The 15,768-nt window shown below is 38.8% G+C and overlaps 3 protein-coding genes across 6 annotated transcripts in view; 1 reads left to right on the forward strand and 2 right to left on the reverse strand.

The window, feature by feature from the left end:
• Positions 1–217: 217 nt before the first annotated feature.
• Positions 218–4,140, reverse strand: rasl11a (RAS-like, family 11, member A). 2 transcript variants are annotated; one of them, XM_079457045.1, is made up of 5 exons: positions 3,640–4,131; positions 2,854–2,910; positions 2,684–2,766; positions 2,063–2,285; positions 1,285–1,973 (listed from the first exon to the last, which is right to left on the reverse strand). In XM_079457045.1, exons 1-5 carry the CDS (start codon positions 3,785–3,787, stop codon positions 1,825–1,827), a joined length of 660 nt encoding a protein of 219 aa, XP_079313171.1. In that variant the 5' UTR covers positions 3,788–4,131; the 3' UTR covers positions 1,285–1,824. The 2 variants fall into 2 exon arrangements, with proteins under 2 accessions (XP_079313170.1, XP_079313171.1); XM_079457044.1 differs by having other exon boundaries at positions 218–2,285; positions 3,640–4,140.
• A 745-nt stretch (positions 4,141–4,885) lies between these two features.
• usp12b (ubiquitin specific peptidase 12b) lies at positions 4,886–15,086 on the forward strand. The gene is made up of 9 exons (XM_079457104.1): positions 4,886–5,032; positions 7,399–7,479; positions 7,753–7,966; positions 8,183–8,436; positions 8,682–8,758; positions 8,877–8,960; positions 10,157–10,354; positions 10,668–10,746; positions 12,335–15,086. The coding sequence occupies exons 1-9, from the start codon at positions 4,985–4,987 to the stop codon at positions 12,434–12,436; spliced, it is 1,137 nt and encodes a 378-aa protein (XP_079313230.1). The 5' UTR covers positions 4,886–4,984; the 3' UTR covers positions 12,437–15,086.
• The window catches only part of arhgap36 (Rho GTPase activating protein 36), a 29,683-nt gene continuing 28,988 nt past the window's right edge, over positions 15,074–15,768 (reverse strand). For 2 of the 3 annotated variants that reach the window (XM_079457064.1, XM_079457066.1), the window contains exon 13: positions 15,353–15,704. In XM_079457064.1, the coding sequence (XP_079313190.1) occupies positions 15,627–15,704 (78 nt within the window). In that variant the 3' untranslated portion in view covers positions 15,353–15,626. Of the gene's footprint in view, positions 15,705–15,768 lie in introns of all 3 variants that reach the window. The other variant, XM_079457067.1, reaches the window with a different exon arrangement.

The following is a 15,768-nucleotide window of genomic DNA, read 5'->3' on the forward strand; positions in this document are numbered from 1 at the left end:
TGTCTTTCTCATTCCCTTGTTCCACCCCCAGTGTTCCTATGGGATTTGTCCTAGCTGCTTCCTGTGGCTGTGATAACGTAATGAACTCAGAAGAGAAAATATTTTATAACGGTTTTGCGTCACAGCTGTTTCTTCTCTAATGAGTATTCAAGCTTGATCAGCTGTCCCAAATGAACCGTATTTTTGAAGTGAAACACCAACACATACTCCTCATGATGAGGGACGTGATAACATCAGCTTTGCTGTCCTTTTTATTTTAGCAGGAAGTCATTAATAATCATAATGTCAGAGAGATAGTAAGGTAAAGCCGCATAGAAGCTGCTGATTCACATTTTAATCCTTCTTACTGAAGAAACTGAGTCTCTGAATCTCTCTCTACTCATACTCTTATTAAAATAAACACATTATGTGACATTTTTCACTTAAACATTGTTTATGTCCCATGTCTTTCCTCATTACTAGCTTAGTTTTTCTATTAAATACATATGCAGAAACAAAATGTTTAGTACAATGCAATGTAATGACCTCCAAGGTCCAAGGTCCAATCACCCTGTTTCCTATAACAAACATGGGAACATATTTAATTTTGGCAAAAAAAGTACAATAAATGTGGAATAGTTAGTCTTCAGAGACACCAACAGCTGATTTAGATTTGTACAATTTGTTGTGACGGCGAAAATGTATGCTTAACAACAGTTTTAAAATATAGTAATAGTTGGCACTGGGCTAAGAAGTTTAGAAAGTTGAGTTAACATTCTCTGGTGTAACATTTGAGAATGGTATGTGGAAATTTCAGTTGACACAAGAAAATCTTTCAAATTGGAAAAAAGGTTGAGGGTTTAGCACAGCGTACTGTTACCACAAACATATCTTTAACTTTGTCAAAGTATATTGACAATAACATATACTCTCGCTGTTTAATAGCGAAGAAAGCTGGTCATATTCCTATTCAATCTGTTTTTCATTAGGCTGTTGTTAAAGAAAAGAAAGGTTACATATTAAACAAAAAAGGTCAGAGGTCAATGCTCAATGAGTGCAGGCCCATGGTTCCGTTCAAGAATCCCCAGACCTGCTTCAGAGGAATGCAACTTCATCTAAGCTGCAAGATAAACAAACGTCCATTTGAGTGGGTAAATGGGACATCTGGACGGGACAAACTTAGGACACACTACAAACCTTCACAGTAAAACCAAGCTGTTTGACACAGCATAAGTAGGTCAAATGTCATGGGAACCACAAGTCAAGATTCTCTTCCTTCAATGTGATTATTAAAACAACATAGCTGAATAATGTCTCTCACTGTCGAGAAATGGTGGGACTTTACTGGAAGAACATTTCAGACATTTAAGCATGAGAATTGACTGCTTACAATACAGTACGTTAGTTTAATTTAGTTACTTTCAATATAGTAATCTGCTTTGGATAAAGACAAACTCTTGCTTCACAACTGGGCTGACACCAAAAGCAGTAATATTACATCTTCAAGTTTTAATTCACGCTTACTTGATTCCTTATAAAGCAATGATTTAATTAAAAAATTAACAGTAATACTGGAAAACAAGGGACATATTGCGTAAATGATAGCAGCTGAAATAATGTTTTAATAATCAAAAACAGGTTTTATTGAAGTGCCAAGAGTCCCATCCTACACTCCACCCAGAAAGAGGTGGGACACATCTTACTATTCATCTTGTGAGAGTCCTTGCAGCTGGCTAGGTCCAATGTTTGGCCTTGTGTTTCTCAAAACACTTGAGCAACACAAATTGTAATTTTTTCCAAGTCCTCTGCCGCCATATTTGTCACAAAACTGTAATTCACAGTGCACTAGTCGACTTCACCCTGGAAGACAGCACTTGCCGAAATCTTCTCTTCAACTCTTGCATATTTGGGCTCTTTGGCCTGGCAAGGTGTAAGCCTCCTTTTCTCTTCTCCCCATTTCCTCCTCCCAGCGCCCGGCTCACCTCCTGACACAGCTGCAGAAAAGCATCATGAACGCTCTCGTGGTTCTCCCTGGCTGATGCCTCGAAGTAGGGTCCTCCCAATTCATCAGCCAGCGCCTTACCTTCGTGAGCCGGGACCTGTCGAGCACGCAGCAGGTCGCACTTGTTTCCCACAATGATGATGGGGATGTTGCCACTGGGGTGAATACGACGTACGTGTTGGTATAACGGTTGGATGGTGCGGTAGCTGTTGAGGTCAGTGATGGAGAAGACAAACACATAACCATCGGCCCAGTAAATAGAGCGGTTGATCTGCTCCTGACAATACAGACCTTCTGCATCATCCTGGAAAAATGAAGAATGTTTGTATTATAATATATAGTTTGATTATGTTTGAAAAAAAGTATAGATCCGTTTTATTTCATCATTACTGCAAATTTCTATCATAACTATAATATTGATCAAAATGTCTTATTATACTAACCACTGTGCTTCAGCCAGGATCAGATTAATTGAGTTGAAGAGACTTTCTCTGTAGTACGCATGAGTCAGACTAAATGAGCTTATGGCTGAACGCACCCTCTTTATCTTCTGCCTTACTTTGTTTACAGGCCAAATGTTAGAACTAGTATTCCCCACAGTTTATCTAAAACATGCAGGAGTCCCACAGGCAATGGCCTATTGATCTAAATGAGCATGGAGCTTTTGATGAAAGTTTAGCTGATAAAGAGAATGGGATGTACCTGCAGTGAGACACACGGCGTGTCCTGCACTTGTAAGGAAACCTGCTCCCCATCCAAGTTAATCTTCCTTGAATACAAGGCACCTAAAAATTGATTTTCAACAGATATTATATTCAGATAGTATGCATAGCTCTCAATAAACCAGTATTGTCTCCTTAAAAGATCTTAACCTGTGTTGGCTTCATAGTCTCCTATGAATCTCTTTGTAAGAAATCTTACAATCAGAGCTGAAAATTAAAGGCAAAGAATAAATTATATATGCATAATGAGCAAAGTCTCCAAGCTTTTGCACAAATAGTCAGTGTTGGGTAAGTTACTCTGAAAAAGTAATGAATTACTAGTTACTAATTACATATTCAATAGTGTAATTAGATTACTGTACAAATGACTCTCTCCAAAATGTATTCAATTACTTATTACTAATTACTTTCTATGGCCTTCGTCAACCTTCATTAGTCAAGTGATTCAAGGATAGACGAGGATAAATGGCTCTTTTAATTCACTCAAATACATCATATAAAACTACATTAAGTAGTATATTATTAAAAGACCAAAGTATAACAAATGTGTGAAGTTCCATTTGTATGTCACTACCACTCTTGCACGCACATATGTTACGTGCAGTATTTAGTTTAATAACATAAGAAGTAACTGTTATTAAATTAAAGAAAAAATAAGAGTAATTCCTTACTTTAAAAATTAAAGTAACTAATTACTTATTAATTTAAACCCAACACTGGAAATAGTCGTGTCGCACTAGCATTATAATATATTTACCATTGAAAAAAAATTATATTTTACAGTATACATATATATGGCGTTGCAGTATGTTGACTTTATTTACGATTGTATATTGTTAGAATGCATGAATGAATGAATGATTGAATGAATGAGGTCATGTTAGTTACCGACTTCAAATAAAAAATACTAAAATAGACATAATCGTATACATTTACCCGTTTTTCCAACATTGTTTGCACCGAGAACGACTATTTTAACTTGTTTGTTTGGTACGCAGTCCAGTGCAGGGTACTCCGGTATGGGGACTAGCAGAAAGTTGCTAGAACCACTGCTCATTGTTCTCGGCTGCTCGATAAGACGCATTTAGAAAGCTGTAATTCTTATTAGGCTGTCTGGAAATGCATGTCCCTTTCTTTCATCCGCTCCAAACGTTAGCTGTCCTGCTCATAAAGCAAGTCTTCTGTGATAGTAACGAGACATCTGTGATCTTCGTAGACTGTTTGAATAGAATACCAGCATCCCGCGGTGAAAAACTTCGACAAGGCATGAATGTTACTTCTTCTGCATAACACCCTCGTTATGGTGCACCCTAATCTGTGAACAATTTATAACCAACAGTCCTTGATCCTGATCATCGGACAGCTTTTTCACAGACCTCGACTCTGCGACTTTTGCGAAAAGCAACGGTGCAAGCTCAAGAGGGGCGTGAATGAACCAGTGCGACACACTTCATTTACATATTTTATATATGGTGTAACTTGTATCAAGTAATTATAATAACTTTAATGGGCACAACCTCATCAGTAAAGACAGTAGCCTAAATATTGCGACAATTTGACGCTTTTTTAAATATCTGAAAATGCTCTCAAATCGATTTTTTTCGTGAATACACAATTGTGATATCGCTATTTTTTCTCAAATACAAAAAAGAGTCATAAACCACCGTGCATAACGATTAAATAAACGATAACGCTTTTGCAAAAAGTTAATCGTAGCAGTCAGCTGCAACAGTGTGCCGTCGAGGTTCCTTTCCTATCTTCTGCTGATCTATCTACAAAGCATATTTACATTTGCAGTAATTTTGCAGACGCTTTTATCCAAAGCGACTTACATAGTTCAGGGAGCAATAAAACGATATGTCATACAGGAGCAATAATGCAATAGTTGCTAATACCAAGTTACTAATTTCAAATAGCATATACATTGATCAAAAGCGTGGACATGACTCTCCTGTCTTTAAAAGAATCAGTAAATACGATATATGCGAATCCTACTACGGTGAAGGATTTATTTATGACCATACGTGTTTGACGTTCCTAAGGACGTTCTTGAAAGGTTACAAAGCAACGTCACCGTGACCTGCTTAAGATTCATGAGCTAAGCCTTCGCCGTAGTAGGCCCCGAGCTGGACCTGCGTCTATTGCGCAGCTGCCGCACTGGGCGATACGACACTCCCTCATTCCGCTACGAGCTGGACAGACTGAATGATTCACCGGAACTTCAGCCCGGGCGGCTGTCACAGTTTTAAATAGGGGTTCGGTCCAATATGGCGGCAGGCGGATGGAAATACTGATGACAGTCCGAAAGATCGCCTCGATTTGTACGATGGTGAGTTTGTATTCGCATTGGAGAACGGTGTCCCGTCCAGTAACTGTTATCTAAACTGTGTCCTGCTAACAGGGCTAGCTCAACAGCTAACAGATAAACAACCGTGTCATGGTATGGCACCACATCCTCAAAAAGTTTTCACACAATATAAGTTTAGAGAGGTTGTTCGACTGACTTTTAAGCATTTTACGTTTATTTACTATTATGGTTAAGGGTCAAATGTGTAACTTAGCCTAGCGTATTAGCGAGCGTCACATAATGTCCATGTTTGATTAGCTGGGGCGGATCTCAGCCTTGTTTTGCATATTGATATTATCAGTTGTCTAGGCAATGTACTACAGCGATTTGAGTTTTAAAGGGGTGGCAGGAAAGGGGTCATACAGATGAGGTCATGCGTGACAGTGTCACCGCCGCGGTTGTGTTTTTAATGTTGTCTGAACACACACCTGAAAGCTGGTTTATCTCGGTGTCTTTGAAGTACTAAAAGTGCTTTTAAAATGTCGATTATTAAACAGTACATTATATTAAGTGTATGCACAATTGCGCTCATTTTGTTAATTTTAAGTGTTATTGCGTTTATTTAGTTTTGGGTTCTTACTTTCTTTCATAGAGAAACCTTTGATATATCAACGTGAACGTTGTTTAGGTCTGAACTTCCTTAGTTACTAGTGGATACCCATCGCTGTAAATCAGCACCATCAATTATCCAGATAAGGCACAGTATTTATGTCTTGATTATTTTGTAAGTGTAATAGACTTGCTTAAATTAATTATCATACGAATTGTCTTACGATTGCCAAAAACTGGCTTATATATACCCACATACACTCACCTAAAGGATTATTAGGAACAGCTGTTCAATTTCTCATAAATGCAATTATCTAATCCACCAATCACATGGCAGTTGCTTCAATGCATTTAGGGGTGTGGTCCTGGTCAAGACAATTTCCTGAACTCCAAACTGAATGTCAAAATACATTTCGTTGCACTGTACTTGTATGTGTGTAATGACAATAAATTGAATCAAATCAAATCAAAGAATGGGAAAGACAGGTGATTTAAGCAATTTTGAGCATGGCATGGTTGTTGGTGCCAGACGGGCCGGTCTGAGTATTTCACAATCTGCTCAATTACTGGGATTTTCACGCACAACCATTTCTACGGTTTACAAAGAATGGTGTGAAAAGGGAAAAAGATCTAGTATGCGGCAGTCCTGTGGGCAAAATGCCTTGTTGATGCTAGAGGTCAGAGGAGAATGGGCCGACTGATTCAAGCTGATAGAAGTGCAACTTTGACTGAAATATCCACTCGTTACAACCGAGGTATGCAGCAAAGCACAACAGCAGAAGACTCCATCGGGTACCACTCATCTCCACTACAAATAGGAAAAAGAGGCTACAATTTGCACGAGCTCACCAAAATTGGACAGTTGAAGACTGGAAAAATGTTGCCTGGTCTGATGGGTCTGGATTTCTGTGGAGACATTCAGATGGTAGAGTCAGAATTTGGCGTAAACAGAATGAGAACATTGATCCATCATGCTTTGTTACCACTGTGCAGGCTGGTGGTGGTGTAATGGTGTGGGCGATGTTTTCTTGGCACACTTTAGGCCTTTAAGTGCCAATTGGGCATTGTTTAAATGCCACGGCCTCCCTGAGCATTGTTTCTGACCATGTCCATCCCTTTATGACCACCATGTACTCATCCTTTAATGGCTACTTCCAGCAGGATAATGCACCATGTCAAAAAGCTCGAATCATCAAACATGACAATGAGTTCACTGTACTAAAATGGCCCCCACAGTCACCAGATCTCAACCCAATAGAGCATCTTTGGGATGTGGCGGAACTGGAGCTACGTGCCCTGGATGCGCATCCCACAAATCTCCATCAACTGCAAGATGCTATCCTATCAATGTGGGCTAACATTTCTAAAGAATGCTGTCAGCACCATGTTGAATCAATGACCCCCTTTCGCCTTCAGAACTACCTTAATTCTACGTGGCAAACACCGTAGTTGTATGGTGTTCCTAATAATCCTTTAGGTGAGTGTATATTAAACATGCATATATCCAGAGCTACATCCTCTCAGATATTGTTACTGTGGTCTTTCTTCATTTCAAAGCTCACAAGGTGTACCATCATATACAGATACTTGTTGTAACGGCTCTGCCATTCATTTTACCCCTGGTGAAACCTAGCAGGTCCACTTTACTGGTAACAGCATCCTGTAAATGGCCAGCCTAGCATCACACTCCACAAACAGGACGTTCCTGTTAGTCTTCGTTGTTGGTCTAGAATGTTCCTGGCCACTTGGGTTGTTTTATTGTGGAGAACAAAGATACATCTTACTGCTGTCCTCTGTAGGGCGCCAATGCCTCTGCTTTGGAAAAGGAGATTGGACCGGAACAGTTCCCTGTTAATGAACACTACTTCGGATTGGTCAATGTAAGTTTATTTTGTTCTCTTTGTCGATGATTACGCTATAAATAGAAGATGACTTTGCCACATCACTTTCACGTTTTAAAGCATTTGAAATCGTTGTAATGCACTGCACCCTAATGGCAAATTTGGCATGCGTGAATGTAAGGCAACAAAATGAACAGAACCTTTTCATATGTAAAAGTATTAGAATGGCAGGTCTGATTTGCTCACAGGTACATGTATGTTATTGAATATCCTTCTACTTTATCACACTCTTTTTCCAATACGGTCACTTAGTTTGGCAACACCTGCTACTGTAACTCAGTGCTACAGGCACTGTACTTTTGTCGGCCCTTCCGGGAGAAAGTACTGGCGTATAAGGTCCAGCCGCGACGTAAAGAGAGCCTGCTCACCTGCCTAGCTGACCTGTTCAACAGCATTGCAACGCAGAAGAAGAAAGTAGGAGTCATTCCACCAAAGAAGTTCATCTCCAGACTGAGGAAGGAAAATGGTAAGAGTCTGGGTGCTACAGTAGGTGCAAGAAATAATATGTTCTATAAACTCAATATAAAAGGATTCAAACAATGACTAAGTTATGAAGAGAACGAGTTTATAAAAATAATGCACCAGTCACTGAATTATCATCCAACGTTCAAGTACAATGTATATGCCCCAGACCTAAAGGGAATGATCAACCAACTAATGCTACAAATATGTTGTTCTGCAGAATTGTTTGACAATTACATGCAGCAGGATGCCCACGAGTTCCTCAACTACTTGCTCAACACCATCGCAGACCTGCTGCAAGAGGAAAAGAGCCAGGAAAGACAACAGAACGGCAAGGTAGTGCAGAATGGCGGAGGTGGAAGCGGGAGCAGCACAGGAGAGGGTGAAAAGGAGGAAAAGACCCAACAGACCTGGGTCCATGAAATCTTCCAAGGCACGCTGACCAATGAGACACGGTGCCTTACTTGTGAAGCGGTGAGTCAGAGGTGAAGTGAGTCACAGGTGTTCTCAAAGGACTCTTAATGAGATATGGAGATGAGTGATGTGCAAAACCATATGATTGGCTAGCTGGCTTTGACTGAATGTGGGAAACGGATGTGCAAGGGAGGGCAGTTTTAATTTTTGGCTGATTAAAGAAGAATGGATATGAACTGAGAGAGAGCAAAAGCCTAGCCAACAACTGAATGTGGAAGTAATGTTTGTTTCTGTCATGCCTGCAGGTAAGCAGTAAAGACGAGGACTTCTTAGACCTCTCAGTGGACGTGGAGCAGAATACCTCCATCACACACTGTCTAAGGTAAAGCCACAACCACACACGTAAAAGCATTATTAATATTGCACCATTCGTTTGGCATTCATTCTATGAAATGTTCCTTTGTGATATTGGAAATGACATAATCTTTTTGCATTTTTAGGGGTTTCAGCAACACAGAGACCTTATGTAGTGAATACAAGTACTACTGTGAACAATGCAGAAGTAAACAGGAGGCTCAGAAAAGGTATGTTGTTGCATACAGAGTAGAGCTGCACGATTAATCGTTAAAAGATTGCAATCTCGATTTAAAAACCCACACGATCTTGTTAATGAAAATCAACGATTCTCCTGCATCTATTAAACCTCAGACTTAAGTCATAACGCTCCAATCTGTGTTGGTGCTGCCACTGAAGAAGAGAAATCATTATCATCATTAAGTATGATACAGCGTTCCTATCCGTCTTTTCAACAACACTGTTATTCTGTGTCAAATGATCTCAGAAGTATTGTGATTAAAGCAGAGAGTGCCCAAATGCATCTCAAACCAAATAACAAACCAACATAAAGTAAATACAGCCTAACAACAAAAACTGCGCTTATGATTGTCTTTCAGGATTGTGTAACATTGTTCTGATTATGCTTCATATATTAACTTTACAGGTTTGAACTCTTACTCTAGTTGAAAACTCTAACAAATGCAGTTTATAGCACGGACAAATCTTAGTGCGTGCTCATATCTTTCACTTTGGTAAAAACACGTTGTGAGAGTGTATGGCGCTTATTTACACCAATAGAGAAGCTATATTCTCTATTGGTGCATTCAATGTTTTCAGGTTATTTGAAACTGTTTATAGGTTTTAATCAGTTGGTGTTAATCAGATGTATCATTCTTTATAGACCTCTTCAAGCTATCTGTAGATGTCAGGCAAATTATCAATCTTTCTAACATATTTATACAAGTCATTTCAATGCATTAATACTTTTTATAAAGTTTAACTTTTGCATTTGAAGTAAAAATTCTTTATTAATTACTTTTTATTTGTCATTCAGAATCGTAAGAGAATCGTGATCTCTATTCGAAAAACAAAAGAATCGTGATTCTCAATTTATCCAGAATCGTGCAGCTCTAATACAGCGTCACAGGTGTTTTATAGCTGAGGCCCATTTGCTGCGTTGTTTTGCTCAATTTAACCAAATTAAATTTGCTCAATTTAACCAAATTGAGCCTGACTGAGCCAGACGGTCCCCTTACCACTCTGTGTAGCATTTTCTTCTACCCTGAATGCATTTATGTTCTATATTGCATTAGTGTGTGGGTTTTGTGCACCCGAAGAAGCAGTTGTCTCCTGGAGCATTTCAGCTGACATATAAAGAGCATTCTGAGACAGCAGGTGGAATTTCAGATCATGATCAATCACATCAGTCTTTTCTTTTATACAGGATGCGGGTAAAAAAATTACCCATGATCCTTGCCCTGCACTTAAAGCGCTTTAAGTATATGGACCAGCTTCATCGCTACACCAAGCTCTCCTACCGTGTGGTCTTCCCTCTGGAGCTGAGGCTCTTTAACACGTCCGGGGATGCCACCAACCCTGACCGATTGTACGACCTGGTGGCAGTGGTAGTTCATTGTGGAAGGTGGGGGTTTTACTTTTGACATGGTCCAAATCTCAGTCAGTGTAAAATGATGATTTCACGGTTTATGTTCTTGATGGAGGGTTTATCATTAACTGAAGGTTTAAAACACTGTAGCTCTTTTACAAGACAAGATTAAATGTTTGGTTTAACAAGTAATTAAACTAAACAAATATGCTAGTCACATCATGGCTCTTTGGTCCAGACTACTACAGATTTGTCCCTGGGGAATCTACTCTTTTGTTTAGAGTGTATTGGATTGTATTCATACATTCTTTGTTACAGTGCTCATGTTTTCCTGATTTCCCCTGTCTAGTGGTCCAAATCGAGGTCATTATATCACTATAGTGAAGAGTCATGGCTTCTGGCTTCTGTTTGATGATGACATTGTAGAGGTGAGTCAGAATTGGTTTTGCTATGTGTACACCACAGTAAATAAACATTTAAGATACGCTACCTTCACACAGTTCCAATAGTATGACTGTTCTTACGAAGTATTCGTGATGTATTATGCACACTCTGGTTGTCTATGCTATGCAAGGCTTGTGATGTAAATAAAAGTGTAAGCGTCTTAAACAGTCCTCCAAAGAACTTTATTCTGTTGAAAGTTTTCGTCTGAAATGTATGTACGCATTTCCCCTGCATGTCAGTTTGCAGTTTTCAACCTGGACATTTTTTTCTATTTTGAGAGAACCAAGAACTGTCTAAAAAATACCCTAGACTCTAAAGCTCCAGTTTCAGTTCAGCAAACTAATTTTTTTTTGTTCCAGAGAGGGTTGTAATACATGCCTTTTTAAATTTGGTTGGTGTCTAGTGGCCCATCATTTTATGAATGGTCTACGTGTCTGGATGTCAAGCACTACAGTAGCACATCTTTCAGGCCCTGCCTGTCATGTGATTTATGTAATGTGAACTTTTCTAGAAATGCTGAAGAATTGCAGAGACCAAGAATCCAGCATTAATTTGGCAATTTCAATTGGTTTTAGAAAGCGTAGTCTGGAATAGGAGTTTGTCTTGTTGACGTTCAGAGCCATTTTTGTTGAAGAATCTGTTAAGGATGTTGCTCGTATTATATACCCAACACCATATTTCTATTACCTCCTTATGAGGTCTAAGCACCTGGTTGTTTAGTCTGCCATTTGTTTTAACATAATTATTAACAGGTATGCTTTTAAACCAATAAGTAGGCATCTTCATGGAGACATCACCACCAACGCCTCTACATTAATAGATGTTGGCACACAGATGTGATGTCATCTGCTCTGCTACACAGACAAATATTTACTCACAAGTTCACATGCTATGAATGCAACATTTTCTGTGCTTTTACTATAAACATGACACGGCTCTGGAAAGCCTTGCAGCAGTCAGTGTTAACTCTTAAGGACTGTGGTGGTGTATTCTTCTTAATAACGTGAAGGTTAAATTAAGCTGGATGGTGGAGAAGTGCTAAGATCAGTTTCAATTCTTGATGCAGGATTTAGAAAACTGAGCTAAATAGTCCAGATCAATATATAGTTGCCTCTACGATTTCCAGGCGGACCAAAGACTATAACCTCAGTTCTAGATTTATTCAAAAATACAAAAAATGGGTATTTCATGGGTAGATAAATGTGCATTAGTTTCAAGTTAAAGTGAGGTGTGTATCTGATTTTCCATTATATAATATTGGTCCAACTGCTCATCTGGAAAGAGAGAAACAGTAGAGCTGGGTGCTAAAATAAAATTTCCACCATAAAAATACACTGTTTGTCAGTTAATGCATTCTTTTACAACACTAAAAATCCATGAGGTATGTACAAAAATAAATATTTATTTCGCCTCAATAGATTTAATGCATACAGATGACTTATAGCTCACTAAGAAATTGGGAAAATTTTGGAGAATCCTTACATATTCACTGTTACTTAGGAAAATGAATTGCAGCTTTAGGTTATCAATACGTTTTCTATATCTAATAATGTATCTACTTTCCCCTCACAGAAAATCGATGCCCAAGCAATTGAAGAATTCTACGGTCTGACATCCGACATCTCCAAAAACTCTGAGTCAGGGTACATACTTTTCTACCAGTCTAGAGACTGAGCCAGTGAAAGTGACTGACATAATGGGAGGGTGTGATTTGCGAGAGACTGGAGCGCGCAGACAGGGAGGCTTGGGCTTTGTCGACACGCCTCAGCTCCCTTCTCCATCCCCTCTCAGTCAAGTCCCTTTTCATCCAGGCTTATCAATGGAGCTTTGCACCAGAGCATCAGTCAGGCCCCAGACAGGATCAGTTGATGCCAGAGTGACCTGGACACAGCACAGTAACCACCAGACAGAAGTAATCGCGTCTGGTTTGCAGTCGTCTCACTCGCCTGCTTTGTGTTGCTCAACACACACAAACGCACATATACACACACTTGTGAAATGAGCAACACATGTCTTTGATGGCCTGAGAATGGACACTGTACAGACTAATTTTGTCCCACCACAAGTAACAAGGATCATTTTGATTAAGGCAGCTTTTGATAGGATTCGATTCTCTCCATCACATTATGTATTGCCATTCATTGTTGCAGGTTGATGATTCATGATCATGATCAACTACGATTTTCCTCCTCCTACAGAGAAAACTCACATCTGCATTGTCAAACATGACACATCATGCTATCCATGCCAAGCCATTAGTTGTGTTGCAGAACAAATTATAACGGAGCAATGCAGTAGGGTTTTAATGAAGGGGATTTTGTTGTGACGAGAGCTTCAAATTATGTTTTCCAGGGCTTCTTGTTTCAAGTGCAGGACTGCAGAGTAATTGATGCTCTGCAGAGAGGATTGAGGGAATCTGTTTAAAACATGTGGCTTGGCCTAGAATGCTCTTCCCGTATTCCTTGAATGTAAAGCTTTCTGCCAGGCATGTGCACTGCAAGTTTGTGTGAAGTTTGGGTTTGGTTGTGTCATATAGTGCACACTTCACGGTGAGCCGCATGTAGAGAGTTACAGATGGAAACCGAAAGGGCTTTATTAATTCTAAATAAAAGTTAGAATCCATAGATGGTTGTTGTATTGATACCAAAAGCTGCAGACATTTCCACTCATGTTTCATTTCCACCGTTTCCTTGTCAGATTGTCTATGAATAATGCGGATTTGTTCAGTTCAATAGAAAAGTTGGAAAATTCAAACATACTTGCTCAACTAGGGCGTACACTCCATTAGTAGGCAGATTGAATAGCATTTATTTAGCGAAATGTCAGTAACTCATCCCTATATCTCTATTGTCTTTTTCTCTACCCCTGTTAATGAATAACGTTTAACTGGACATGGATCTGAATGGAAAGTAAAGCACAGATGTAGGGTGAAGTGCACGGTTTCTTACTGATAGTTGGCAATAGTTAGATTGACAAAATCAAAGTTCTTTAAAACTCAAACTCTTTTCTTGTCTTTAAATTGATTTGGAGAATGAGCCCTTTTCTTGTTTAGCTAGTATATTGGTGTGTCACCCTGTGTTTTAAGCACATTTGTATACAGGCATCCAGCAAGATGCCCACATGCAAGTTCATACTAGCATACAAGACATTCAAACAGAAACGCGCATCATGTTTTTCAGACCTAATTTATTACCTAAGTGACTAGTTAATAGAGAATGAAAAAGGTATTTTTTTCAGAGCTTTTCCCGTGTAAATAACACTGGTTTCATTGATTGTTTGTTGGATAAGAATGTGCTTTGATCTGTGAGGGGTCACAACTGACAGTGCTGCTGAATATGAATCCATCATGTAAAGTCTACTCGGTATCAGTGCATGCATTAACAACTCTTGACATTGTTATAAAGCATGTAAAAAGTTCTGTTAAACCAACATCGCAGTGTCTATAAAGAGGTTTGAAGCTTTTTGCCGGTCAGATAGCATACTGACGTTGTGTGTGTCTTAAGTAGACTTAACTATATGTTCAAATAAATTGACATATGGTGCCATGATGTAAATTACACATGAGACGTAAGAGTGTCTGAAGATGTGACATCACGGCTTCTCCGAGCTGAATTAACTGGATATTTTATTTTAAAATTGGCTTATGATCTAGTAGTTGTGGGGAAGAACTGCTTTATTTTGGTTCTTTTATTTCTTGATTTTATTTATGTGTAATTATAAATGTTATGTTAACTTTTCTTTGATGCTCTCATTTTTATAAATTTTGCTAACTGGTCCCTTGTTTGGACATGGATTCTTGTATTTTATGTGGGGAGACTGTTGAATTTGACACAAAAGGGTGATAATGTTTGCTTGGAATTGTCAGACTGACGCCATATCCTGGAAACAAAATATGAAGTTGTCATATGATAGTCATAGACAATAATGCACTGATCACAGTAAAATCACCCCGAGTGTGGTAGTTCTGCCGTTAGCAGGCAAACAGAAACTACATAAAGACTTGAGACAAATGTAGTCAAATGTCATGCTGATGTTCACAACGAATTTAGAGTGACACTCCTTTGCGTTTCACCTCTGCCCCTTTCCTTAACATTAATAATGTTTATTCCATACTGGATTTGAAAAAAAGTGCACTTTCGATTAAGCAATGTACAAATTGTAAACCAGGGCTATATTCTGGTTTTGGAGTGGACCGTTTGGCTGAAAGTTGGGACTCAATCACCCTGTCCCTAATAAAAAACAAAAACAAATGCTTTCTGTTGTTCTATATGATGTTGTTACAAATGCAATCAGAAAAAGGCTTGACACAAGGTAAGTAAACTCCTATGCAAAGACAGTTTAGATATAGTCTAGAAATGTTAAATTATACTGTTTTGCTTTACAGTGGTGATTCATAGTATTTTATATAATCTTAACCTCTTTCACATCTTTTTCTGTTATTGCTTTGTTGAGAACTTGTCTTTAAAAAATTACATAAAATTACCTCATGATTCAAGACTTGGACAAAGAAAGCTTGGCTTCAACTTCAATGGATTTTGTTTGAGTGTTCGTGCATACATGACCTCATTACTCAAAAGTTGTTGTTGTTTTGTGCAGGATTATATTTGAGTCAGGTACAATGATTTGGGATAACAAAAAAGTAAGACCTTACTAAATAAGTTTCTAAGATACATTTGTGGGAATGGCTACCATCACTCTCCATCATCCAACTGCACAGACGGTAAACTGCAGTGGAGTCCAGAAATCATTTTAGATGCTCCTTTCAGACATGTAACGTTGAGTGCATAGTAAACAGTAAATATTACCACCTTGTGGTTCAGCAATGTCTCAGTGGTCACTGCCTGTTCGCCAGTTAGCAAAAACATCATATTCTTATTTTTTTCTCCGACTGTAAATGGTCGTGGAAGAAGTTTTGCAGTGAAGGGCTCCTAATCACAGGCATCTGAAAAGCAACATTTACAAGAATTAAGAGTACAAATACTTGAAACATTTACTTGAAAAACTCA

Source organism: Barbatula barbatula (genome assembly GCF_947034865.1).
Source record: "Barbatula barbatula genome assembly, chromosome: 1".
NCBI classification, from domain to species: domain Eukaryota; kingdom Metazoa; phylum Chordata; class Actinopteri; order Cypriniformes; family Nemacheilidae; genus Barbatula; species Barbatula barbatula.